The sequence below is a fragment of the Somniosus microcephalus genome, chromosome 9 (genome assembly GCF_052327205.1).
Source record: "Somniosus microcephalus isolate GS21.2 chromosome 9, FLI_Smic_1.0, whole genome shotgun sequence".
NCBI lineage: Eukaryota > Metazoa > Chordata > Chondrichthyes > Squaliformes > Somniosidae > Somniosus > Somniosus microcephalus.
The window spans coordinates 247,155,572-247,182,760 of NC_140995.1; the positions used below are offsets into that span (position 1 = coordinate 247,155,572).

Sequence of the window (27,189 nt, forward strand, 5' to 3'; positions counted from 1 at the left end):
GCGGCGCTCCTTTCGGCGGAGGCAGCGGAGCGGGAGAGAAGCGGGAGAGCGTGAAGAGGCTGATCGACCCACAGCGGCTCCAAATACCCACACCCGGCCCGAAATACCCCGGCACAGGCCCAGCTACCGGAGAAATCCACCACAGTCCCGGAATAAACCACCCGGCACAACTACAGCAAGGTGAGGGGGAGAGCGAGGGGAGAGGGACAGCGAGGGGCGCAAGTCCAAAGATGTGCGGGTTAGGTTGATTGGCTATGATAAATTGACTTTCGTGTTGGGGGATTAAATACGTGGGGTTACGGGGATAGGGTGGGATATGTGTTGGTGTAGGCTCGATGGGCCGAAATGGCCTCTATCTGCACTGGGGTTTCTGTGAGGGGGAGAGGGAGAGTGAGTGAGAGGGAGGGAGTGAAAGTGAGGAAGAGTGAGGGGGGGAGAGTGAGTGAGGGGGGAGCAAGGGGAGGGGGCGCGGGTGAGGTGAGGGGCTAGCTGAGGGTGGGGGAAGGGAGAGGGGGGGAGAGTGAGGTGAGGAGTAGCTGGAGGGAGGGGGGAGCGTGGGAGGGCGAGAGTGAGGTGAGGGGGGAGGGGGGCGAGAGGTGAGGGCAGCTGAGGGTGGGGGAGGGGAGTGGGGGGGGAGAGTGAGGTGAGGAGTAGCTGGAGGGAGGGGGGAGGGAGGTGAGGGGGGAGAGAGAGTTGAGGGCAGCTGAGGGTGGGGGAGGGGAGGGGGAAGAGTGAGGTGGGGGGAGGGGGGCGAGTGTGAGGTGAGGGGGGAGCTGAGGGTGGGGGAAGGGAGAGGGGGGGAGAGTGAGGTGAGGAGTAGCTGGAGGGGGGAGCGTGAGGGGGGGCGAGAGTGAGGTGAGGGGGGAGGGGGGCGAGAGGTGAGGGCAGCTGAGGGTGGGGGAGGGGAGTGGGGGGGGAGAGTGAGGTGAGGAGTAGCTGGAGGGAGGGGGGCGAGAGAGTTGAGGGCAGCTGAGGGTGGGGGAGGGGAGGGGGAAGAGTGAGGTGGGGGGAGGGGGGCGAGTGTGAGGTGAGGGGGGAGCTGAGGGTGGGGGAGGGGAGGGGGAGAGTGAGGGGAGTAGCTGGGGGGAGAGAGGGAGGGTGAGGGGAGCTGGGGGGGGGGGGAGAGCGATGGGGAGGTCAGTGCCTCATGTCACCATGTAAGTAATGTAATTAAATGAAGTGCCAGAGAAACGCAGCAAGGTGAGTGCTAGGTTTGTGTTGAGAATGATGAGTGTAATGTACAGCCAGCTGTGGTGGAGTGGTGCCAGAGAGAGCAGCAAGCTCCGTGTGAACATATAAGGAGAGGCAGGACATGGACCCTAACATTGGAGTAGCGCCTACGTGTGTGTGTGTGTGTGGGTACAGCCAGAGAGTGCGGGGCAGTGTCCGAGCTCAGTATTTATAAATCTCTGTTGTTCAGTGTTGCGGGCTGTCTCGGCCGCTACTCGAGTTGCTGTAAGTGCAGCTTCCCACCGCTGGAGACAGTGTGGGCTGGGCCTGTTCCCGGGCTCTGGGCCCCGGGCCCCGCGCTGTGAAACAGGAGCTGGGACTGCAGCCCGCCCGCCAGTCACTGAGCCACACTCGGGGCCCTGTCAGTTACTGCGCTGTGAACTGGGACCACCCCCCAATAATGGGGGCTGGATCACCGCCCTCCGCTCTAGAGAGCCCAGCCCGGCATTGCTTCAGTGGGAGGAGTGGACACCGGGGAGCGGGCAGGGGCTGGGTCTTTCCTGAGGCCGGGCTTTAATGTGGCCAGTGTTGTACCGGGGCCTCCGGTGTACACACCGCCCATTGTGACCCAGCAGCAGCAACACGCTGCACCACTTGTTCCGCCTGTGTGTGCGATGTTGCTGTGATCAGGGCGCTGGGCTCCAACCCGACCCGCTCACTCGCGGTTCAGAGCCGCCGCCGAGCCCAGGCCCGGGGGGGTGGGGGGGAGGCCCGGCCCTGCCCCTTGTGTTGCGGGTTCCCGGCCTTCCGGATATTGTGGAGGTGGTGCGGGGAGTGTCCGGGCCCGGCCCGGCCCTTCAGGTGCCGCTGCTGTTTGGAGCCGGGTTTTGCTGCACTCTGCCCGGCCCCGCCCCGCGGCCTTTCACCGGGCGGCCATGTGCTCAACACCGCTCAGCGGCGCCGCCATGTTATGAAGGGAAGCGGAAATTGCGGCCGCTGACGTCACTTCCGGCTAGCATGAGTCTGCGGATTTGGGTGCCGCAGTGAGCAACGTGCTGACGTCAGTCCGCCCTCTGCCCCCGGGCGCTTCTGGTGTAAAACAGCAAATGTTGGAGATACTCAGCCGGTCATCCACCCTGAAACATTGACTCGCTTTCTCTCTCCACAGATGCTGCCTGACCCGCTGAGTATTTCCAGCATTTTCTGTTTTTATTTCTGATTTCCAGCATCTGCAGTATTTTGCTTATGCACAATCTCACGATGAGTGGGACCAGGGCCCCAGCCCCCAATTACACTGCCCCTTAATTGTTTGCCGAAGGTGAAACGTGGGTTGGAGTGCCCCAACATCCGATATTCACGGGCCGCAAATCACGGGCAACAGATTTAATTGCATGTTCCCATTAATTTGCTGGCACTAACTGGTCTGAGCAAGAGAATAGCCCAACTATTCAGACGTATTTAATGGAGGCATATGTTTATTGTGACATCGTTTGTGTGAGGGCCACCTGAATGTCAGTGTGATTGACACCAACTCGCTAAATGCTGATTTCTATTTCTGGGGCCTGTGCCAACACTGGTCGGTATTAAGAAATGCTGCATAGGTACAGACCTGCCTTTGGCTGTTTCCTGCATTAAAGGTGCTCAAGTTGTAACACCGGGTGGGCAATAAATGTTGGCCATCGATGCCCACATCCCAGAAGCCTAGAACCTTGAGAGCTATATATAATGTGTAAACCTGTGTTACCATTAAGTTGCAGATACTAACAGATGCTGTTCTAATGTATGATTTATCCACCATCCAAATCACAAAACTAAAACCGCCCTTTCCAAATTTTGAGGCCCACAAGATTTAAACCGGATAATCCAAGTAAATAAACAAGAAGTGCAATTAGGGCTGAAGTGCTTGACGTGAGTGCTAGGCTGTCGGAGCCTGTGGGCCACACCTGGCCCTGGGGTTGTGGGGAGGGTGTCCTTGGACTATTCTGCTGCTGTCAGTTACTCCGTATGTGAGAAATAATGTCTGTTGGGTTACCTTTGCGTGAAGTAGAAGATTAATGGGTTCCTTTTATATAGTGAGCTAACTGCAGCTCTATCGTAGCGGAGGTGGAGCATGAGAAAGCCAGTGGAATGTTTTGTCCCATACTCATGAGAGGTTTTGTTTCCTAGATGCCTGAAGAGATTCACACCGCTGATGATGAGTTGGAGACCTTTGCCTTCCAGGCTGAGATTGCTCAGCTTATGTCCTTGATCATCAATACCTTCTATTCCAACAAAGAAATCTTCCTCCGAGAACTCATCTCCAACGCTTCTGATGTGAGTTCTTCAGACATTTCTGCCATTCTCCTGTTCTTGGAAATGCTGCTGTGTTGACGCCTTGCTCTACCCGCCCTGGCTCCTTTTCTGTGTCTCGAATGAGTTGGCTGCCCTTGGCACTGTCCCAATATTAGGGCTGCAAAGTTATAGTGTCCTTAGTATCCACTTGTGGTTAGGAATTGATGTTTACGCTTTTAGGAATGAGTTGCATTATTGATTGTCTAAACCATGTCATCTAATTTAGACTCCCTTCACTGGCTGCAAGCGGCTTCCAAGCTCCTCTACCCCCACAAACTGACTTGCTTGTGCACCTCTGGTATTCTCCACCGGGTCTGTCGTGGCACATTTCAGTGTGACCCCTAATGCTGCACCCTGCTGACCATCTCCTTCAGCGTGTCCTCTGGGGATTAGTCTGACCAACCTCCTCCCCCTTCCACTGGTGGCCAGCAATCTCTGCCCCGCCAGGGTGTTCAGTTACCTGTGTGTAATGCTGCTTTTTCCATCCACGGTCTCATGGCGCTTGATTTATATTGGTTTGGCGCGGGCAGAAACATGGCTCATGGGTGGTGAGTACGCTCATTGTTACCGAAAACCCCCTGCCTGGTTGTACCAAACTCATATTTTAGCCTTTCCCCATACTCCTGGCACCGCACCACACGTTTCAATCCCTCGGCATGTAATGACACTTGAGTCCCCTGCCAACTACCTACCGATTTAACTCCCTTCCCCACTCCCCAGCACTCAATTCCCCTTCCTGACCCTGTGCTAGCTGACACAGTCAGTGGTTCCCCCCCCAATTCAAAACTGCCATTATTACCCACTCTGACTAAAACCCCCTCGACCTGTCCTTGCCAGTTAACAACTGCAACTTCCCTTTCCTCGAGGTCTTTCAGTGTTTCATTCCCTCCCAGCTCCACGTTCATCTCCAATTCCTTTCTTCAAATTCGTTCATGGACTTGCACAGCACAGCAAGAGACCGTTGGGCCCATCGAGCCTGTGCCGGCTCTTTGAAACAGCTGTCCAATTACTCCCATTCCGCTGCTCTTTCCCCAGAGCTCTGCAAATTATTCCATTGTGACTTGCCCCTTGAAGCACTGAAGCGTTAATGTAATTCCATTCCTGTCTTATCGGAAGGTAGCCAGTTCATCTCTAGCCAAAGGGGAGCTGAGAAAAATGTATGCAGCGAGTTATAATGTAGAATCCAGTACCTTGTGGTGGTGGAAGCAGATTCAATAGTAACTTTCATAAGGGAATTGGATAAATACTTGAAAAATAAAGCTTGCAAGGCTATGGGGAAAGAGATGGGGAGTGGGACTAATTTGATAGCTCTTTCAAAGATTCAGCAAAGGCAGGATGGGGCCAAATGGCCTCCTGAGCTGTAGGTTCTATATAAGTTCCATCCCCTGCACCGTTCCCTCTGCATTCACCCAACGAGCTTTTCCTGGCATGTTTCTTTTTATTTTATTCATTCCTGGGATGTGGGCGTCGTTGGCAAAGCCACATATTGCCCATCCCTAATTGCCCTTGAGAAGGTGGTGAACCGCTGCCTTGAACTGCTGTAGGTACTCCCACCGTGCTGTAGATTGCCCTTGAGAAGGTGGTGGTGAACCGCTGCCTTGAACTGCTGTAGGTACTCCCACCGTGCTGTAGATTGCCCTTGAGAAGGTGGTGGTGAACCGCTGCCTTGAACTGCTGTAGGTACTCCCACCGTGCTGTAGATTGCCCTTGAGAAGGTGGTGGTGAACCGCTGCCTTGAACTGCTGTAGGTACTCCCACAGTGCTGTAGATTGCCCTTGAGAGGGTGGTGGTGAACCGCTGCCTTGAACTGCTGTAGGTACTCCCACAGTGCTGTAGATTGCCCTTGAGAGGGTGGTGGTGAGCCGCTGCCTTGAACTGCTGTAGGTACTCCCACCGTGCTGTAGATTGCCCTTGAGAGGGTGGTGGTGAGCCGCTGCCTTGAACTGCTGTAGGTACTCCCACCGTGCTGTAGATTGCCCTTGAGAGGGTGGTGGTGAGCCGCTGCCTTGAACTGCTGTAGGTACTCCCACCGTGCTGTAGATTGCCCTTGAGAGGGTGGTGGTGAACCGCTGCCTTGAACTGCTGTAGGTACTCCCACAGTGCTGTAGATTGCCCTTGAGAAGGTGGTGGTGAGCCGCTGCCTTGAACTGCTGTAGGTACTCCCACCGTGCTGTAGATTGCCCTTGAGAAGGTGGTGGTGAACCGCTGCCTTGAACTGCTGTAGGTACTCCCACCGTGCTGTAGATTGCCCTTGAGAAGGTGGTGGTGAACCGCTGCCTTGAACTGCTGTAGGTACTCCCACCGTGCTGTAGATTGCCCTTGAGAAGGTGGTGGTGAACCGCTGCCTTGAACTGCTGTAGGTACTCCCACCGTGCTGTAGATTGCCCTTGAGAGGGTGGTGGTGAGCCGCTGCCTTGAACTGCTGTAGGTACTCCCACAGTGCTGTAGATTGCCCTTGAGAAGGTGGTGGTGAACCGCTGCCTTGAACTGCTGTAGGTACTCCCACCGTGCTGTAGATTGCCCTTGAGAAGGTGGTGGTGAACCGCTGCCTTGAACTGCTGTAGGTACTCCCACCGTGCTGTAGATTGCCCTTGAGAAGGTGGTGGTGAACCGCTGCCTTGAACTGCTGTAGGTACTCCCACCGTGCTGTAGATTGCCCTTGAGAAGGTGGTGGTGAACCGCTGCCTTGAACTGCTGTAGGTACTCCCACAGTGCTGTAGATTGCCCTTGAGAGGGTGGTGGTGAACCGCTGCCTTGAACTGCTGTAGGTACTCCCACAGTGCTGTAGATTGCCCTTGAGAGGGTGGTGGTGAGCCGCTGCCTTGAACTGCTGTAGGTACTCCCACCGTGCTGTAGATTGCCCTTGAGAGGGTGGTGGTGAGCCGCTGCCTTGAACTGCTGTAGGTACTCCCACCGTGCTGTAGATTGCCCTTGAGAGGGTGGTGGTGAGCCGCTGCCTTGAACTGCTGTAGGTACTCCCACCGTGCTGTAGATTGCCCTTGAGAGGGTGGTGGTGAACCGCTGCCTTGAACTGCTGTAGGTACTCCCACAGTGCTGTAGATTGCCCTTGAGAAGGTGGTGGTGAGCCGCTGCCTTGAACTGCTGTAGGTACTCCCACCGTGCTGTAGATTGCCCTTGAGAAGGTGGTGGTGAGCCGCTGCCTTGAACTGCTGTAGGTACTCCCACCGTGCTGTAGATTGCCCTTGAGAGGGTGGTGGTGAACCGCTGCCTTGAACTGCTGTAGGTACTCCCACAGTGCTGTAGATTGCCCTTGAGAAGGTGGTGGTGAGCCGCTGCCTTGAACTGCTGTAGGTACTCCCACAGTGCTGTAGATTGCCCTTGAGAAGGTGGTGGTGAACCGCTGCCTTGAACTGCTGTAGGTACTCCCACCGTGCTGTAGATTGCCCTTGAGAGGGTGGTGGTGAGCCGCTGCCTTGAACTGCTGTAGGTACTCCCACAGTGCTGTAGATTGCCCTTGAGAAGGTGGTGGTGAGCCGCTGCCTTGAACTGCTGTAGGTACTCCCACCGTGCTGTAGATTGCCCTTGAGAGGGTGGTGGTGAACCGCTGCCTTGAACTGCTGTAGGTACTCCCACCGTGCTGTAGATTGCCCTTGAGAGGGTGGTGGTGAGCCGCTGCCTTGAACTGCTGTAGGTACTCCCACAGTGCTGTAGATTGCCCTTGAGAAGGTGGTGGTGAACCGCTGCCTTGAACTGCTGTAGGTACTCCCACAGTGCTGTAGATTGCCCTTGAGAGGGTGGTGGTGAGCCGCTGCCTTGAACTGCTGTAGGTACTCCCACAGTGCTGTAGATTGCTCAGCCAGACTGCAACCAATGAAACTGAGCTGAGTTTCCGGCCCTATATATCATAAAGACTGCATCCTCCTCCCTCTGCAGTGTTGCCCATCACCACTGAAACCCCATCAGACTTGACCTCCGTGCTGGCCTCTCATCCTCCACCCTTGGGAAACAGAAGATAGGAGCAGGAGTAGGCCATTCGGCCCCTCGAGCCTGCTCTGCCATTCAATGCGATCATGGCTGATCATCCAAATTCAGTACCCTGTCCCTGCCTTCTCCCCATATCCCTTGATCCCTTTAGCCTTAAGAAATATATCTAACTCCAATCTTCCCAAAACTGGACAGTCTCATTTGCCAATCACCCCATTCCCCACTCGTACAAAGTAAATTCCTCCATGGTCGCAACCCACCTTCACCTCTATTTCTGCTATGTGCCTGTTAACAAGCCAGTTCCCTGTGCGGTCCATCCACTCTGTAAAGCCTTTAGCTTGGGCCCTTCTCTGGAACTCCCTCCCAAAATACTTTTGCCTCTTGAACTTTTTCCAAAGCCTCTTGATTGGAGGGGGGGGGGGGGGGGGGGAGAGTTGCCTCATCACAGATCACAGATACCCCACAGTGCAGATAGAGGCCATTTCGGCCCATCGAGCCTGCACCGACACATATCCCACCCGATCCCCGTAACCCCTACACCAACACATATCCCACCCGATCCCCGTAACCCCACATATTTAATCCCCCTAACACTAAGGGTCAATTTATCATAGCCAATCAACCTAACCCGCACATCTTTGGACTGTGGGAGGAAACCGGAGCACCCGGAGGAAACCCACGCAAACACGGGGAGAATGTGCAAACTCCACACAGACAGTCGCCCGAGGCCGGATTCGAACCCGGGTCCCTGGCGCTGTGAGGCAACAGTGCTAACCACTATGCCACCGTGCTGCCCTGGTGTAAATGTTTCAATGTGTTCCGAGTAGTATGTTGGTTCTATCTCTCTCTATTGTGTGGGATTCCATTGCTGGCAGGGGTTTGTAACTTGCTGCCTGACGGTCATGGGTTAGTTTCGTTATCTGATTGCCGTTGCATTTGAATCCGTAGGCTCTGGACAAGATCCGATATGAAAGCCTGACTGATCCTTCAAAATTGGAGAGCGGCAAGGATCTGAAGATTGAAATCATCCCCAATATCCGTGAGCGCACCCTCACCTTCATCGACACCGGCATTGGGATGACCAAGGCGGACCTGATCAACAACCTGGGCACCATTGCCAAGTCTGGCACCAAGGCCTTCATGGAAGCTCTGCAGGCTGGTGCAGATATTTCCATGATTGGGCAGTTTGGGGTTGGCTTCTATTCTGCCTACCTGGTGGCTGAGAAGGTTACCGTGCTGACCAAGCACAATGATGACGAGGAGTACATCTGGGAATCATCGGCTGGAGGCTCCTTCACCGTCAAAACCTACACTGGTAAGTAACGAGTGTAGAACCCAGTGAGGATTGTCACCCACCCTACCCTGCACCCATGGGGTGAAAACTGGACAGTGGGGAATTGAAATGATTGTAGTCTCGATGCCTGAGGTGTAGCCTGCAACTCTAAACTAGAGCAGGAGCGAGTGTTTGTGGATGCCAGGTTAGGGCTTAGCTGGCCTGTCCTCCAGTTGGATAGCCTGCGCTCACTGTCTAGCTTGAATAATGGCCACTTCAAGGTGACAGTGTGATTGCCACTTCGAAACCACATTCCAGTGAAGGAGTCAACTCCAAGAGGTGAGTAAGTTAGTTAATGGCATAGGAACACAAGTGAGGAATGGTTAGCAAGTGGTATTCAACTGTCCCTTCCTGTGTTAGCACCTGGCTCATTGGCAGCATCTGGGTTGTGGGTTCAACTCTTGTATTTCAGCCTGACGCTCGAGTACTGTGTGCAGGGGGTGCTTTGTTGGTGCTCTTTGGGTGAGCTGTTACATCAAAGCCCATCTGCCTGGTTAGATGGCGTCTAAATATCTATGGCACTATTTGAAGAGCAGGGGGCTTCTCTCGGCCACTCGCCTTGTCACTCTGTTTATATAACTGACTCTCCTACCGAGTGCTTAGTTTTGAGATGCTGTACAAATTGTGGGGTGGTTGCTAATGTTGAAGAATGGGGCTTTGTCCTCTGCCATTCTGTTGGATGAACTGAGGTGTAAAGGGTGAAGCAGCATTACCCAACCCTACCCGGCAAAGCTGCAGTCTGCTCTTTGTATTGAACTTCTGTGGTGTGGGAGCCCAGGCTCAGTGCTAGCCTCTGCATCGGGTACACGGCACAGAAACAGGCCATTCGGCCCAACCAGTCCATGGCGGCGGCGTTAATGCTCCACTCGAGCCTCCTCCCGTCTTTCCTCATCTAAATCTCAGCGTAACCCTCTATTCCCTTCTCCCTCATATGCTTGTCCAGCCTCTCCTTAAATACATCGATACTATTCACTTCAACCACTCCCTGTGGCAGCGAGTTCCACATTCTCACCACTCTCTGGGTAAAGACGTTTCTCCTGAATTCCCTATTGGATTTCTTGGTGACTATCTTATATTGATGACCTCTAGTTATGCTCTTCCCCACAAGTGGAAACACTCTCTCTGTATCCACTCTATCAAAACCTTTCATCATTTTAAAGACCTCTATTAGGTCACCCCTCAGCCTTCTCTTAGAGACCCAGCCTGTTCATTCTTTCCTGATATGTATACCCTTGCATTTCTGATATCATCCTTGTAAATCTTCCCTGCACCCTCTCCAGTGCCTCTATATCCTTTTTATAAAATGGCGACTAGAACTGTCTGCAGTACTCTTAAGTGTGGTCCAACCAAGGTTCGATACAAGTTTAACATAACTTTCATACTTTTCAATTCTATCCCTCTAGAAATAAACCCAGTGCTTGGTTTGCGCTTTTATGGCCTTGCTAACCTGTGTCGCAACTTTTAGTGATTTGTGTATTTGTACTCTGAGATTCCTTTGTTCCTCTACCCCACCTAGACTCGCGACCTCCCTATTCTTCCTACCAAAATGTAATACCTCACATTTACCTGTGCTGAACTTCATTTGCCAATTATATGCCCAGTCTGCAAGTTTATTAATGTCCTCCTGTAACTTGTTGCAGTCCTCCTCAGTATTGACTATTCCCCCCCCAACTTGGAGTCATCTGCAAATTTAGAAATTGTGTTTTTGATTCCAAACTTAATGTAAATTGTGAACAGCAGTGGTCCCAGCACTGATCCTTGTGGAACACCACTACCCACCTCCTGCCACTGTGAATAGCTGCCCTCTACCCCACTCTCTGCTTTCTGTCTTGAAGCCAGCCAGCAATCCATTCTGCTACTTGTCCCCTGACTCCGCATTCTCTGACCTTGTTCGTCAGCCTATTATGGGGTACCTTATTGAAGGCCTTTTGAAAATCCAGATAAATTACATCTACTGCAATAACTTTGTCTACTCTCTGTTACCTCTTCAAAAAATTCAATAAGATTGGTCAAGCAAGACTTTTTGAAATCCATGCTGACTTCATTATATTTTTGGTTTCTAAATGTTCTATTTTCTCCTTTAGTCGGGATTCCATTACTGTTCCTACCACCGATGTTAAGCTGACTGGCCTATAATTATTTTATTTTAAGTGGAATAATGTAGGTTGTAAAGGTTTGGCAGGAGTTTGTGGCAGTGGCGAGGGAGCCTGTCCCCCAGGAAAGGAGCACGAAACATCAGGTGTTTCCATACAAAACAGCCCCAACATATCCATCGCATGCTGCTCAGCTGAAACCCTGTTTGATGTGGGTACCCTCTGAAATATCTTTCAGTTTAAGTATTTGTTCTGCCCCGATACTGTTCAACTGGTCAAATGAGGATGCTGCATTGGTAAATCTTATTCATTGTTTATTGCCGTGAATTCAGTCTGTACAGTTCCTACAGTAAGTTCAGCTGAGGATTTTAAACCATTGTCAATAGCAGCCTGCCGGACTCCATCGAGTTCAACAATTTCAGATCATTACCCTGCCCCCATTTCTCATGCAGTATGATTTTTGCCATTCCCATTTGCAACATTTTATCTTTCCTGCCTCTTACAAAAGTACAGGATGTTCTTTCTATTTCTTCCTCCCCTCCTAACCCCCCCCCCCCCCCCCCCCCGGTCTCTGCACCTGCTTAATATCTGCTACATCTCCAGCTTGTTCCAGTTCTGATGGAAGGTCCCAGACCTGAAACGTTAACTCTGTTTCTCTCCACGGATGCTGCCTGGCCTGCTGAGTGTTTCCAGCATTTTCTGTTATTTCAATAAAACACATACTGGTTTAACGAGATGATCCATTTTAATAAGAACTTCCGTTTAACAAAATTCTTGTTCCCTGGTCCTGCTGTGTCATCTGTTGTATAGAGATAATAAACTCAACCCAACGTGCATGTGAACATGCCTGCGGGCTTACCTCTTCAATTCTGAAACATCACCCACCTCCTCTCTTCAGATACCATCACACCCGCTGCTGTATATTCCCACAATGTTTTGTCTTGCATTATGTGAGAATACACTGCAGGAATCGGACAGTTTTCCTTCTACCAGTGTTTAGGATCCCCTTGCACCACTGCTACCAAGAAGACTTGAGGCCTCGGCTCCTCCCTATAATGGCACAGCTCAGACGGGAAAGTCAACCGCTGGAGAGCTTAAACTCCAAGGCAGTCCAGTTGGATATGTTCGGTGCTCAGCTGTATGGTCCCAGGTTCCACTCGAGGCAGTGAGTTGGCTGATCCCAACTGCAGTCACAGTGGAGCACGTGAGGTAAATATCTTCACAGTAGCTGCTTAACGTAAGCTGCTTTCCAGTGCTTACGTTTTAAAAGCAAGTACCTTCTGTCACTTGTCTACATCCTGGCGTCGGTATTTACAGAGCTATAAATAAAGTCGCAATCATGAGATTAGACTGCCTTAAACTGGCAGCGTGCTGAATGCATTAATTGGCACAGATCATTTGCCCCGCGCCACATCCGACTGATTATTTGCTCTATGGCCTCATCACTTCATTAAAAAAACATTTTGTTACTCAAGTCAGCTGCTGAGGAAACCCTGATTCTGACAGGGTGGATGTAGAAACATAGAAGATAGGAGCAGGAGTAGGCCATTCGGCCCTTCGAGCCTGCTCCGCCATTCAACGAGATCATGGCTGATCATCCAAACCCTAGCACCCGGTCCCTACACCCACAGCCATCCCACCCAAGCCCTATCCCCGTAACCCCACGTATTTAATCCCCCCTAACACTAAGGGCCAATTTTTATCATGGCCAATCAACCTAACCCGCACATCTTTGGACTGTGGGAGGAAACCCACGCAAACACGGGGAGAATGTGCAAACTCCACACAGTCACCCGAGGCCGGATTTGAACCCGGGTCCCTGGCGCTGTGAGGCAACAGTGCTAACCACTATGCCACCGTGCTGCAGGTTGGAGAGTCTAGAACTAGGGGGTAACAGTCTCGGGATAAGGGGGCGGCCATTTAGGACTGAGCTGAGGAGACGTTTCTTGAGTTGTGAATCCATGGACTTCTCTCCCCAGAGGGCTGTGGATGCTCAGTCATTGAGTATATTCAGTGATAGATTTGGAGTGTCCAAAGGGGAGCTAATTCCAGCAGTTACTCTTGCAGTGTCGAAGTTCCAAGCTGGTTTGGGACTTGCCCCAGCCAGTGTTTGCACTGCCAATTACTCAGCCGCTCCACGGCTTTGAAGCATTTCTGATATCCCAGCGCAGGGCTGTTGTAGCAAGTGATGGCACGGCGGTTTAGCATCAGCTGCTGCGTCTGGGTGCCTGCTCCCTCAGTCTCTCATTGAAGTAGTCTTGCAGACTCTTGTCGTGGAATTGCTCGGGTGGGGGGGGGGGGTGTAATCCCCGGCCAATCCTGCGATGCTTTGGAATTGGAGACTCCATTGGACGAGGGAGTTAACAGCTGCTATGTTCTGGGAGGTGCTGTTCCCCTTGTTGGAAATATGGAGAGCGGGGCTGGAGTGAAGGCTTCCTGCCAGACTCTACCCTAAAGTTAGGGAGGGGAGATGTGAGAATTGGTTAGCATCCCCTAATGTTTTTTTATAAAGTCTTTATGCCTGAAGCTGGAAAGATTTTGCCGGTGATCCTGAGCAGAGCACCAGGCTATTTTTAATGGGAGTTTTCTTGTAACTTTACTCTGTTCAATTGCAAGCCCTTCTCTCAACCAGAATCTCTGCAATTCTTCAGGCAAGGTGGGAGGTGAAGTATAGGGGTAGGTAAAGTCTTCTGCTGGAGTTAGTCTGTCAGATTGTGATACTCCCAAGTGTCCTGGGAAAGGGGAACACGAGTAACAGAAACACACAGGAGGTGGAAGTGGGAGAGCAGCCATGTACAGACGGAGAAGGTGCTGTCAAACCATAGGTAGTGATCAGGTGGCAGAACAAGCTGTGCTGTCATATTTTAAAAGCAGTGGCATATAATAACGGAGTGTGGTATACAATGTTCCCTCTATATTAAAAAAAAATGTTGGCACTGAGGGCCATTCAAAATACCGCACACACAGTTTTTGCATTGCAAAGCCAGCTGCATGGGACCCCTGGAGCGCTGCGCAGTGTAAAGTGAACGTTGGTGGTATACCCTACTGGCAATAGGTGAGTGGCTCAAATAGCGGAGATCAAACTCCAACACCTAACCAAGTCACGTGGGGCAGTGCTCCAGTGGAGGCTCCATTCCAGTCACAGTGCTCCAGTGGAGGCTCCATTCCAGTCACAGTGCTCCAGTGGAGGCTCCATTCCAGTCACAGTGCTCCAGTGGAGGCTCCATTCCAGTCACAGTGCTCCAGTGGAGGCTCCATTCCAGTCACACTGCTCCAGTGGAGGCTCCATTCCAGTCACAGTGCTCCAGTGGAGGCTCCATTCCAGTCACAGTGCTCCAGTGGAGGCTCCATTCCAGTCACAGTGCTCCAGTGGAGGCTCCATTCCAGTCACACTGCTCCAGTGGAGGCTCCATTCCAGTCACACTGCTCCAGTGGAGGCTCCATTCCAGTCACAGTGCTCCAGTGGAGGCTCCATTCCAGTCACAGTGCTCCAGTGGAGGCTCCATTCCAGTCACACTGCTCCAGTGGAGGCTCCATTCCAGTCACACTGCTCCAGTGGAGGCTCCATTCCAGTCACAGTGCTCCAGTGGAGGCTCCATTCCAGTCACAGTGCTCCAGTGGAGGCTCCATTCCAGTCACAGTGCTCCAGTGGAGGCTCCATTCCAGTCACAGTGCTCCAGTGGAGGCTCCATTCCAGTCACACTGCTCCAGTGGAGGCTCCATTCCAGTCACAGTGCTCCAGTGGAGGCTCCATTCCAGTCACAGTGCTCCAGTGGAGGCTCCATTCCAGTCACAGTGCTCCAGTGGAGGCTCCATTCCAGTCACACTGCTCCAGTGGAGGCTCCATTCCAGTCACACTGCTCCAGTGGAGGCTCCATTCCAGTCACAGTGCTCCAGTGGAGGCTCCATTCCAGTCACAGTGCTCCAGTGGAGGCTCCATTCCAGTCACACTGCTCCAGTGGAGGCTCCATTCCAGTCACACTGCTCCAGTGGAGGCTCCATTCCAGTCGTGTTAGACAAATTCCAAGAGGAGCAAACTGCTGCTGGAAGGTCATTGACCTGAAACGTCAACTTTCTCTCCACAGTTGCTGCCTGACCTGAGTATTTCCAGTATTTTCTATTGCTAATCCAGGAGGAGCAATGGCTTATTGTGAAAGAATCTCTGATTCTATTCTGTGAAAGCACCATACATGCTGGATGCAAACAAACCAATCTGCCATTTTCAGTGCGCATCCTCTTGTCCCTGGTGCAGTTCTGAGACTGAAGCGGGTTTGCGGTTTTGCACACTGGGCAGTGAGAGTAAAACTAGTCAAACGGACCCACCTTGAGATCTTGGAAGCCTGGATACTCTGGAATGCTGGGCATGGGGCACGTGTTGATGCTGTTGGATCGGTGACTTTCTGAGCTTTTCTGGGAGTATGTGCAGCTCATGGTGATCGCTGTTCCCTCCTGTTGTAGCTAGCGTCTTGATGGATGCTGCGCTCGGCCCTGCTCTATATTGAAGGCTAGGGGCACATGGTGCAGGTGCCCCGACACGATTAGCCTGTTTGATCACGGGATTACTTGCTCCATTCCAAATTGGATAGTGGATTTGACTGGGATAAAACTCCTTAATCCATTCAAGACTTCCTAGCAAGCAGGAGGGTTCATTAAGTAGAAACATAGAGATAGGAACAGGAGTAGGCCATTCGGCCCTTCGAGCCTGCTCCGCCATTCAATGAGATCATGGCTGATCTTCGTCTGAGATCTTAGCTGATCTTACCAGTTCAGTACCCCGTCCCCGCCTTTTCTCCGTAACCCTTAATCCCCTTAGCCTTCAGAAATATATCCAATTCTCTCTTGAAAATATTTATTGAATTAGCCTTCACAGCCCTCTGTGGCAGGGAATTCCACAGGCTCACCACTCTTTGAGTGAAGAAATTCTTCCTCATCTCTGTTTTAAATGATTTGCCCGCTATTTTTAGACTGTGGCCCCTGGTTCTGTGCTCCCCTGCCATTGGAAACATTCTCTCTGAATTCAGCCTGTCCAGGCCTGCCATAATTTTATATGTTTCGATGAGATCCCCTCTCAATCTTCTAAACTCCAGTGAGTACAAGCCCAAACTATTCAATCTCTCCTCGTAGGTCATTCCCGCCATTCCAGGTATCAGCCTGGTGAATCGCCGCTGCACTCTTTCCATGGCAAGAACATCCTTCCGCAGATGGGGCGACCAAAACTGTACACAATACTCCAGATGCGGTCTCACCAGCACCTTGTACAGCTGTAGTAAGGTATCCCTATTCCTATACTCGAACCCCCTTGATATGAAGGCCAACATACCATTTGCCTTCTTAATCGCCTGTTGCACCTGCATGCTCTCCTTCAGTGACTGGTGCACAAGAACACCCAGGTCCCTCTGCACTTCCCCATCTCCTAATCTATTGCCATTTAGATAATAATCTACCCTCCTGTTTTTACCCCCAAAGTGGATAACCTCGCATTTATCCACATTATAGTGCATCTGCCACGTATCCGCCCATTCCCCCAACCTGTCCAAATCGCACTGTAGCCTCCTGACATCCTCATCAGAGCCCACCCCTCCTAGTTTAGTGTCGTCAGCGAATTTGGAAATATTGCATCCAATTCCCTGATCCAGATCATTTATATATATTGTGAACAGCTGGGGTCCCAGGACAGATCCTTGCGGCACCCCGCTGGTCACTGCCTGCCACTCCGAAAACGAGCCGTTTATTCCAACTCTCTGTTTTCTATCCGCCAGCCAGTTCTCTATCCACGTTAATACTTTGCCCCCAATCCCATGAGCCTTAATTTTGCATGATAATCTTTTGTGTGGAACCTTATCGAAGGCTTTCTGGAAGTCAAGGTACACCACATCCACTGGCTCTCCCCCATCTATTTTACCAGTTACTTCCTCAAAAAATTCCAGCAGATTAGTCAAACACGATTTACCCTTTGTAAATCCATGTTGACTCTGTCCGATCCTTTCCCCATTTGTCAAGTGCTCCGCTATTTTATCCTTAATAATGGACTCTAGCATTTTGCCCACAACCGATGTAAGGCTTACTGGTCTATAATTCCCTGCTTTCTCTCTACCCCCCTTTTTAAATATTGGGGTAACATTAGCTACCCTCCAATCCACGGGTACTGTTCCCGAGTCAATGGAGTTCCGGAAGATGATCCTTAGAGCATCTGCTATCTCCAGGGCCACCTCCTTAAGTACCCTAGGATGTAGTTTATCAGGCCCCGGGGATTTGTCGGCCTTCAGTCCCCTCAACTTACCCAACACCATATCCCTAGAGATACTAATTTCTGTCAGCTCCTCCCTCTCATTAGTCCCTATGTTTGCCGATATTCCTGGGAGGTTATTTGTGTCCTCCTTTGTGAATACAGAACCAAAGTATGAGTTTAATTGGTCTGCCATTTCCTTATTCTCCATTATATATTCTCCTGAATCGGACTGCAAGGGACCGACTTGGGATTTTACCAGTCTTTTCCTCCTGATACACCGATAAAAGCTTTTGCAGTCTGTCTTTATGTTTGCTGCAAGTTTACTTTCGTATTCTATTTTCCCCTTCCTGATTAATCCCTTTGTCCTCTTTTGCTGTATCCTGTACTGCCCCCAATCTTCCGGTCTGGTGCTTTTTTTGCCAGTTGATATGCCCTTTTTTTTGATTTTATGCTGTCCCTAATTTCCCTCGTTATCCACGGTTGAGCCACCTTTTTAGGTAAATGCATAACCGATGATGCTGGGTTGACTGGACTAGTCCGTGTGCAGTGTGATCAACTTACTGATGCACCTGTTGTCACAATCCGAAACACGAGCAGTAAAATCGTCACACGCACAGAAACTAAACGGATCATTGGGTGTTGCCCCAAAACTCGGAGGCACGTCATTAAAACACTTGTTCAGGCACTGAACCCGTATCTTCTGCTCCGCCATACTCCCTTATTACCGGTTAGTTCACACTGGGAGTGGTGTCAGCTTGCGGTAGGTAAATAGTGTCTTGATGTATTGCTGATAGCAGTGCAGCTGAGAGTTTGTGTGGTGTTTAATGCTGTTATTTTTCAGACTTCTCTGAGCTCTGCTGTCTCAGTTTAGTAGGTCTGATGGATTGGTAATGAGAGGCAGCAGCACGCTTCCTTCCTTCACGTGGCAAGTTCACATTGCCTTTTACATTGAATGTAAGAACTGGTGCATTCGCCTACTTTTACACTGTTCCACACACCAACCCATAGTTTTAAAGCCTGCTTACAACATGTAGAGCATTACTCTAGCAAAATCTGTAGCTGCTTTTCCACTGGTGCTTGTTTGAATTGTGGGCCAGCGTGTCCGTGAGCAGAGGCCCTACAACTGATGGACGTGGAATCCTGGCTCGACTGAGTGAGGTGTAGGTAGTGAGTTAGCTCACTGGGCTCCTGGAATCTCTGCTGAATGTGCACCGTGATAGAGGGCGCTCCTGGACTGGTGTGAATGTAAAGCTCTTTACTTTTTACTGGGTTACAGAAAACTCCTTCCTGATACACTCGTTAGAGGGCCATTTGGTTTTGGCTGTTGAATGCCCCTTTTTAAGTGGTTGAGTCACCCCTTAGCCTGGCACGTTCTGTTCAAGTGAGAGAATTGGTTATTACAAGGACTCTTCATGCCTCAAGTCCTGTTGCTAATTTCTGTTTTTTCCTGCCATGGTTTAATGCTTTAGCCAGTCTGGGAAGTTATACAAAGTTTCAAAGCAGCTTTTTGGACACCTGTGTTGCTCACTGTTCAGAGCTGCTGCAAACGATCTCCGCACAGGGAGACATGTAAACCCAAGCAGTCCAATTATTGCAGAAAGGGACAGCTTGGTGTGGTACTGAAGGTGCCGGTTTAATCTCTGGTCAATACTGACCTCAGCAGTAAGGGTCTCCACCCATGGACTAGGGATGAGCAGTCAGTCAGGGTTCCCATTGCTGATCACTATCTAGTGCCCTGTATAAGGTAAACGAGTGAAGATACTCTCCATTGTGGAATGCCCTGCCGATCTCCTGTCTAGACCCAGTGGGTGAGCAAGTAGCCTCCCCATGATGGGTGGAGGGAGATTGGAGTGATTGGCTGTGTACTATCCCATACTTATTGAATGGTGTCATCAGAATCTAGGGGAACTGGCATTACATAGATGGAACTGCCATAGCTAACGGAATGGGCCGAGTGGCTGCCTCCTGTTGCTATGGCTCTGCCCCTTTCATTATTACTTTGTGATTCTGAGATTGATGGCTCCTGGAGCAGGGTGGTTAGGGAGCGGTATCTACGTTATATTAATCCCCTGTATTTTGTTCTTCAGGAAAGGGTGATGGGGACAACTCTTTTGATACAATCACTCGTGGTACCAAGGTGATCCTGCACCTGAAAGAGGATCAGGCTGAGTACCTGGAGGAGAAGAGGATCAAGGAGGTTGTGAAGAAGCACTCTCAGTTCATCGGCTACCCCATCACACTCTTTGTAAGTACTGAAACGCTGTTGGCTCTAGCCTTTTTCAAAACCTATACTGTTTAAATGATTTCCCTCCCAATTCCTAGGGCCCCACCATCCCTTGTCACTAGTGTTGATGTGGTGCTGCCCTCAGTGTGTCCCAGTACCTTGGAAACCCTGTTTATTTAGTGGGGTGAATTTGACAGCACTGGTAGTTGTACTAAAACACTGGAATTGGAAGGAAACTCTGCCCATGCTGAAGTACTGCTTTGCAATATGCTTGTTGATGATTTATTCGGAGAACCCAAGGATTCAATTTTACTGTAGCTCTCGGAAAGAGATGCTGTGCCTGGTGTTGTTTCAGAGCTCTGAGCTTTAGCTCGCTATTAACCTAAATGATTCCACAAATTGGGAGTTGATCATTCCACTCCAAGTTGTATCCCAGTTGCCTTTTGCTTGGCCTTGTTAAATGGTCATGGCTTGTGGTGATTGTCAAGCCCCTGTGCTCAGTGCTTTATTCTCCACCTCCTGTTTGCTGTTGTGACATAGGCTGCTTCAGGTTCTATTGGTAAACCTGTTTGCTGTTGTGACATAGGCTGCTTCAGCTTCTATTGGTAAACCTGTTTGCTGTTGTGACATAGGCTGCTTCAGCTTCTATCGGTAAACCTGTTTGCTGTTGTGACATAGGCTGCTTCAGCTTCTATCGGTATACCTGTTTGCTGTTGTGACATAGGCTGCTTCAGCTTCTATTGGTAAACCTGTTTGCTGTTGTGACATAGGCTGCTTCAGCTTCTATTGGTAAACCTGTTTGCTGTTGTGACATAGGCTGCTTCAGCTTCTATTGGTAAAGGTCGAGCAGCAGTTTAAAAGGTGTGGCAATGCCGTTGAATGACCGACCGTCGGTCTGTTGCAGCACGGTGCGATCTCAATTATCCACCGTTATGGTGGATTGCTGTCACTGAAAAGTGAGAATTTTTTGCTGCTCTATAAAGTCGGATTTGCTGATTGCCGTAAGTCTTTCCTGGGTACTCGTATTGAGCGTCCCGTGACGGTGTGGGTCTGCCTGGGTACACAGTCCAGGAACAGTGCGGGTACGTGCTATTTGGAGGGGAGGAAGAGATGGGCCATGTTGACGAATCTTGTGACTTGTTTCTTCAGGTTGAGAAGGAACGGGAGAAGGAGATCAGTGACGATGAGGCTGAGACTGAGGAAAAGTCTGAGAAAGAGGAAGGTGCAGAAAAGGAGGAAGGGGAGAAGCCCAAGATCGAAGATGTAGGGTCTGATGAGGAAGAAGATGGTGAAAAGAAGGACAAGAAGAAGACCAAGAAAATCAAGGAGAAATATATTGACCAGGAAGAACTGAACAAAACGAAACCCATCTGGACCCGCAACCCCGACGACATCACACAGGAGGAGTATGGCGAGTTCTACAAGAGTCTCACCAACGACTGGGAGGACCATCTTGCTGTGAAGGTGAGTTTGTCAATGTGATTGAAACAGCAGTGTGCTGTGAGGGTGGGGAACTGCAACTCGTACAGCATGCTAGGCCAGGTATATTGTGGAATCGAGCCAAGTAACACTCCCTGCCTGGAGACTGCCAGCTGCTTTAGTATCCTCCCCATGTAACCTGCTTATTCCACAGTCCAATTCGCCCCACCTTCCCGTCTTGCTCCTAACTTCATTTCAAACTTGTCTCCCTGGGGCTTGAGACCTTCACCCAGAAAGGTTTCCGTTCCCCTCATTGTGAACATTTCAGGCATCCCAAAGGCCGTCCTGAACAGTTCCCAGTGCCAGGCATTTGTCTTCAAATAGAAGGTAGCTGAGATTGGTTGGTTAGTTGGTTGAGAATAACTTGTGGGTTTTTCCCCTCCTCAGCACTTCTCTGTCGAGGGCCAGCTGGAATTCCGTGCCCTCCTGTTCATTCCCAGGCGGGCGCCCTTCGACCTCTTTGAGAACAAGAAGAAGAAGAACAACATCAAGCTGTATGTTCGCAGGGTCTTCATCATGGACAGTTGTGAGGAGCTGATCCCAGAGTACCTCAGTGAGTGCGTTTTACTAGACAGCTGGGGTGGGGATCCATCATGGACAGTTGTGTGGAGCTGATCCCAGAGTACCTCAGTGAGTGCGTTTTACTAGACAGCTGGGGTGGGGATCCATCATGGACAGTTGTGTGGAGCTGATCCCAGAGTACCTCTGAGTGCGTTTTACTAGACAGCTGGGGTGGGGATCCATCATGGACAGTTGTGAGGAGCTGATCCCAGAGTACCTCTGAGTGCGTTTTACTAGACAGCTGGGGTGGGGATCTGTCTCTGGTTTGGGGCTTTTGTGGGGGGGGGGGGGGGGGCGCGCAGAGGAATGTTTCCCTCGCAGTAATTCACACTGCAGTACGGTTCCTTTCCCTGTGTAGACGGCTCGAGCTATACTTCCAGCTCCAGGGATTCTTCCGAGAGTCTCTTGCTGCCTTTGTATTTTCTGCTGCATTGGAAGTTCTGGCCTCCTTTAGACTGGGCTTGTCCAGTGCCTGTGCTGGATCACAGTTACAGTGCCGTGGATGGGCTAATTTGGTGCCGTACAGTCTGGTCTGCCTGGTAACAGCTGCTCATGGGAGTGGTCTGGCTCCAGTGCCAACAATGGGTAGTGTAGCCTACCATGGCAGGCAGTGACACTGGTCATTTGTGAAAGCTTCCCGGTTACTCCAGCACGTGTGAAAGGACAGTGTTTGAGTGCTGCCTTTCAGACACGCTATGCATTTTGTGTTTGCAATCTTGGATCAGTGTTGGTTTATACTGCAGTCATTTCAAAGCGCACAGATCCTTTTTTAGAATTTTAGTTTTGTGTATGTAGAACTCGAGCCTGGCTTTCGCTAAACACGGAAGTCTGAAGATCTGTGGCCACTGTGTCTGTTGACTTCGGCACACTGTTACATTTGTTAGTTTGCCCGTAGCCCAGGTATTTGTAGCACTCTGCCCTCCTGGACTAACATGGTTTCCTCCTTTTCTCACGTCTGATGTTTGGCTGTGTATGAATCCCATTTTTTACTCAGACTTTGTTCGTGGTGTGGTGGACTCTGAGGACCTGCCTTTGAACATTTCCCGGGAGATGCTGCAACAGAGCAAGATCCTGAAGGTCATCCGCAAGAATATAGTCAAGAAGTGCATGGAGCTGTTCTGTGAGCTGGCGGAGGACAAGGAGAACTACAAGAAATTCTACGAGCAGTTCTCAAAGAACCTCAAGGTAAGGGTGAAAGGAGGAGGGTGTGCTTCTTGCTTAGACTCGGTATGCTGCTTGTGAGCGGGGGTCTCTGCTTAGTGAGTATAGTCGAGCCATGTCATCCCAGGATCATGTGGAGTGGTCTCGCTGGGATTGCACGTGGATCTGCCCAGCAGAAAGCTCTACTATTACCATGTTAGAATCACTACTTATTGCAACTCTCTGTTGTAAAACCTCTTTAGTCTGAAGGGCCTTTTAGAGTATGGGGGTGACGGGTGCACAGGTCTCCTAGTGTGGTGGCTGCTGATTCAGCACATTAATGTGAGACTCACTATCCTTACACTGCACATGTGTACAGAACAACAGGGGGCCCACTCAGCACCTCTCAAAACTATTGCTAGCCAAGGACAAATGTTCCTTTTAAGATCAGGGCCTGGACTGTTGTACAGGTGTATCTGGCCTAGTCAATGGAATGGGTTTTCACACACCAACGGGACCGAGCTGTTGCCGGACAAACCAGCGCTAATGTTAAAACATAGGGAGCTTTTGAGCTCCGTATCTAGCAACAAACCCTGTTGCTTAGCTTCTAAACAGTCGGCCGTAGCTTGCAAGCATCTCTGTAGCTGAGCAACAGCTTTAGCTAGACCTTGCAGAGCCTGACTGGTGGGGAAAAAGCAACGAAAAGAAAAAAAACTTCCTGAACCGACTCCTGAATTTTGCCGGTGGATGGAGCCACGGTTTCCTGTACTTTGATTTTATAATTCCACTGGGTAAGGGTCCAGTGTTGCTCTCTATGAATGAGTCAGTGGCCTCTGCTGAGAGCCTTTCCTGATGTTCCTGGTTGCTGATTTCAGGAAGATTGAAATGCCACAGAGGGTGGGAGTATCGACCATTTTAATCACCAGATCCACGCAGTAAAGAAAGGCAGTAAATGTGGGCTCCCATCTAGTGTGGACTTGGAATGGTTCTTTCAGTACATCGGTGGGAGGGGTTTGCCGGTGAGCTTATGGATTTGCTGTAACATGGTATAATAGCTGACTTCCTTCTACAGCTTGGTATCCACGAGGACTCTCAGAATCGCAAGAAGCTGTCTGAGCTGCTGCGTTACCACACCTCACAGTCTGGAGACGAGCTCACCCCACTGGCAGACTATGTCTCCCGCATGAAGGAAAACCAGAAGTGCATCTACTACATCACTGGTGGGTTGTTGTTTAGTGAGAACAAGCTGGGTGTTGACAGCCGGGGGAGGGGGGTGCGTGCAGTGAGCAGGACCAGCCTGGTTCTGCTTGCTTTGTAACTAGAGAGAGATCAGGGAATTCACCAATCATAGGAATAGGAGGTGGCAATTCAGCTCTTGATCAATGAGACCATGGCTGATCTGTATCTTAACTCCATCCACTCGCCTTGACTCCATATCCCTTCACACCCTTGGCTAGCAAAAACCTATTGACCTGTTAAATTAATAATTGAGCTAGCATCGACTGCTTTTTGTGGAGGAGAGTTCCCCACTTCTACCACCATGAAGGAATGTTTGCTAACTTCTGTCCTGAATGGCCTGGCTCTGATTTTACGGTGTTGTCCTCGACTCCTCCACCCGTGGAAAAAGTTTCTCACTATCTACCCTATCAATTCTTTCAAAATCCTAAAAACTTCAATTCATCAAATCCGGGAATACAAGCTTAATTTGTGTAATCTCACCCCATAATCTAACCCTTGGAGCCCTGGTATCATTCTGGTAAAACTACGCTGCACTCCTTCCAAGGCCAATGGATCCTTTTTACGGTGCGGTGCCCAGAACCGGACACCACTCCAGGTGTGGTCTACCCAGGGCTTTGTACAGCTGCAGCAAAACTTCCTCCCCTTTCTTTTCTCGCCCTCTAGTTACAAAGGCCAACATTCCATCAGCCTATTTGATTATATTTGCACCTGACAATCTATGTACATGGACCCCTAAATCTCTCTCGATCCTCTGTTATTCTTAGCTTTTCACCATTTAAATAATACTCGGATCTGCTAGTTTTGCCCACTCACTTAACAAAAATGTCTCTGTAATTTTATGTAATCTTTATGCTCAGTTGTGTCTTTTCTGTACTGCAGATGCATTGTCATCGCTGAGGGTAGGTGATCTGCACTCAGACCTTTAATGACACTCTGTTGGCCAGTTTCTAGGAGCAGCGCGATAGGGTCCGGAGTTTGGCTGCCCGAGAGGCTGTGGAAATATACCTGATTCCCATCCTTCCATGCTGTCACAGGGCCAGCCTGCCTGGTGGTTACAGCACTGGCAGCTTGACACAGCAAGATTGCTGGTGCCTCTGGCAGCCATGGTCCTGTCCCTCCCACATCGCCAGATGTTGCTGTCCTCAGACTTTGCACTGTTACAAGCTGGGAAGGCTGGGACTATGGGAGTTGTTGTCCTGGTTCCTGAGTAACCCAACAGTACAGAATTCCAATTGCAGCTTCACTGTCCCTCCCATGCAGATGAACAGAAGAGGTTTTATGTTGTCTCCTGTCTCTTTAGGTGAAAGTAAAGACCAAGTCGCTAACTCTGCCTTTGTGGAGCGTGTGAGGAAGCGGGGCTTTGAGGTGGTCTACATGACTGAGCCCATCGATGAATACTGTGTGCAGCAGCTGAAGGAGTTTGACGGTAAGCAGCTTGTCTCCGTCACAAAGGAGGGCCTCGAGCTGCCCGAGGACGAGGAGGAGAAGAAGAAGCGTGAAGAAGACCGAGCCAAGTATGACAACCTGTGCAAGCTGATGAAAGAGATCTTGGACAAGAAGGTGGAGAAGGTAAGACCGCAGATAGTTCATGCAAAGCCTTTTAGGCCAGTTAGGGAATGCTCTGTAACTTGGTATATATTTATAAAGGTTCAGTCATCTCCCTAAATACTTCTGCTCAGTGTGCTACTGACCCATGGGACCCAGATTTGATTCCTGCTGTCCATGGGGGAAACTGCCGTTGGTTTTGGTGTCCCTGAACTAGGGAGGGAAGATCAGCTGGGGTTCTTACTTCTGCCTGTTCCCTAGTGTAATCCTTGCTGGACAGTGGGCCATTAACATTCACTGTCTGCACTCACGAGTGACCACTTGGGTGAGGTACCTTGGGCTGTCGGCAGCTGTAGAGTTGTACCCCAGCAAGGGTCTGCACCTTGAGGGGGGGGGGGGGGGGGCTGTAGAGTTGTACCCCAGCAAGGGTCTGCACCTTGAGGGGGGGGGGGGGGGGCTGTAGAGTTGTACCCCAGCGAGGGTCTGCACCTTGAGGGGGGGGGTGCTGTAGAGTTGTACCCCAGCAAGGGTCTGCACCTTGAGGGGGGGCGGGGTGGCTGCTGATGGTGTATAACCTATAATAGACCAGGCAAGGTACAGTTGGAGCCGGTTTGATGTGTGAATCTCTCTGTGCCTCAGGTGACTGTTTCCAACCGGCTTGTGTCCTCCCCATGCTGCATTGTGACCAGCACCTATGGCTGGACTGCCAACATGGAGAGGATCATGAAGGCTCAGGCTCTGCGGGACAACTCGACCATGGGCTACATGATGGCCAAGAAACACCTGGAGATCAACCCCGACCATCCAATCGTGGACACCCTGAGGCAGAAGGCTGATGCAGACAAGAATGACAAAGCCGTGAAGGACCTGGTGATCCTGCTCTTCGAGACTGCGCTCCTATCCTCCGGGTTTTCATTGGATGAACCCCAGACACACTCTAACCGCATCTACCGAATGATCAAGCTGGGTCTTGGTAAGTGGCTGTCAATGAGCGGTTTCATTGCGTATCATTGTGCTAGCTTAACTACGCCTGGCTTTGGTTCCCTGGTGGGCAAGGAAGCCGCCTCTAGTTTTGCTGCCCTTTCATAGTGTGGTGGATAAACGTGCCACCAAGTGATGCCCGTGACCCCTGACAATCTTGTGTATCCCTGTGTTGAGCAGTGTAGTACTCAACCATGCTGACCACAGTCATCCCTTCTCTGCTGGGTCTACTGTTCTTGCTAGTCAGTGATCCCAGCTGGAATATCTGTGTATGAGGCTGGGTTAGACTCGACCTAGAGTGCTGCTATTGGCCTTGGCAAGTGGTGCCTGTGCTGTTGTACTCTAGAAAGATGTGTATTTATACAAGGGCCCGTCACCTCGTGTCCCAAAGTATCTTACTGTCACGGGGCTATGTGGGCTAGCTGGCGCTGCACTTCAGCGGCAGAGTGAAATCCTATTTTGGTACTTGCGCTGATGCAGTTTGAGATTTTGCAGTGGGGCTGAATTTGGTTTTCTGTCTGTTTTGAAAGGAATTGATGACGATGAGGTGATTGTGGAAGAGCCCACTCCACAGGCTGCTGAAGAGATCCCACCCCTGGAGGGAGACGAGGATGCGTCCCGCATGGAGGAAGTGGACTGAGGGGGCCCGCTTCCTTTCCCACAATCTTCCTACATGTATTCCAACTGGACTGATGTATTTAATTTGGACTTTCAAAAGGATCTGTTGTGCAGTGTGTGTAAAGTAATGATCGTCTGACCAGTCTGGTCAGCGCAACATGGATGGGGCCTGCTCCCTTTTGGGGAGTGAGCCTTGCACTACAGCCTTTATCAGATGTTGCTGTCCTTTTTTTTTATTTTAAAATGCATGTCATTTTTATTTTTGCAGCTATGTGCTGTAAAATAAAATCTGAAACCACTG

The 27,189-nt window shown here is 50.6% G+C and overlaps 1 protein-coding gene across 1 annotated transcript; it reads left to right on the forward strand.

Annotated features, from left to right (window-relative positions):
* Positions 1-27,189, forward strand: LOC147113196 (heat shock protein HSP 90-beta). The gene is made up of 11 exons (XM_085998106.1): positions 1-180; positions 3,337-3,483; positions 8,395-8,761; positions 19,189-19,346; positions 20,475-20,789; positions 21,192-21,357; positions 22,360-22,550; positions 23,578-23,725; positions 25,045-25,313; positions 25,929-26,262; positions 26,801-27,189. Exons 2-11 carry the CDS (start codon positions 3,337-3,339, stop codon positions 26,908-26,910), a joined length of 2,205 nt encoding a protein of 734 aa, XP_085854232.1. The 5' UTR covers positions 1-180; the 3' UTR covers positions 26,911-27,189.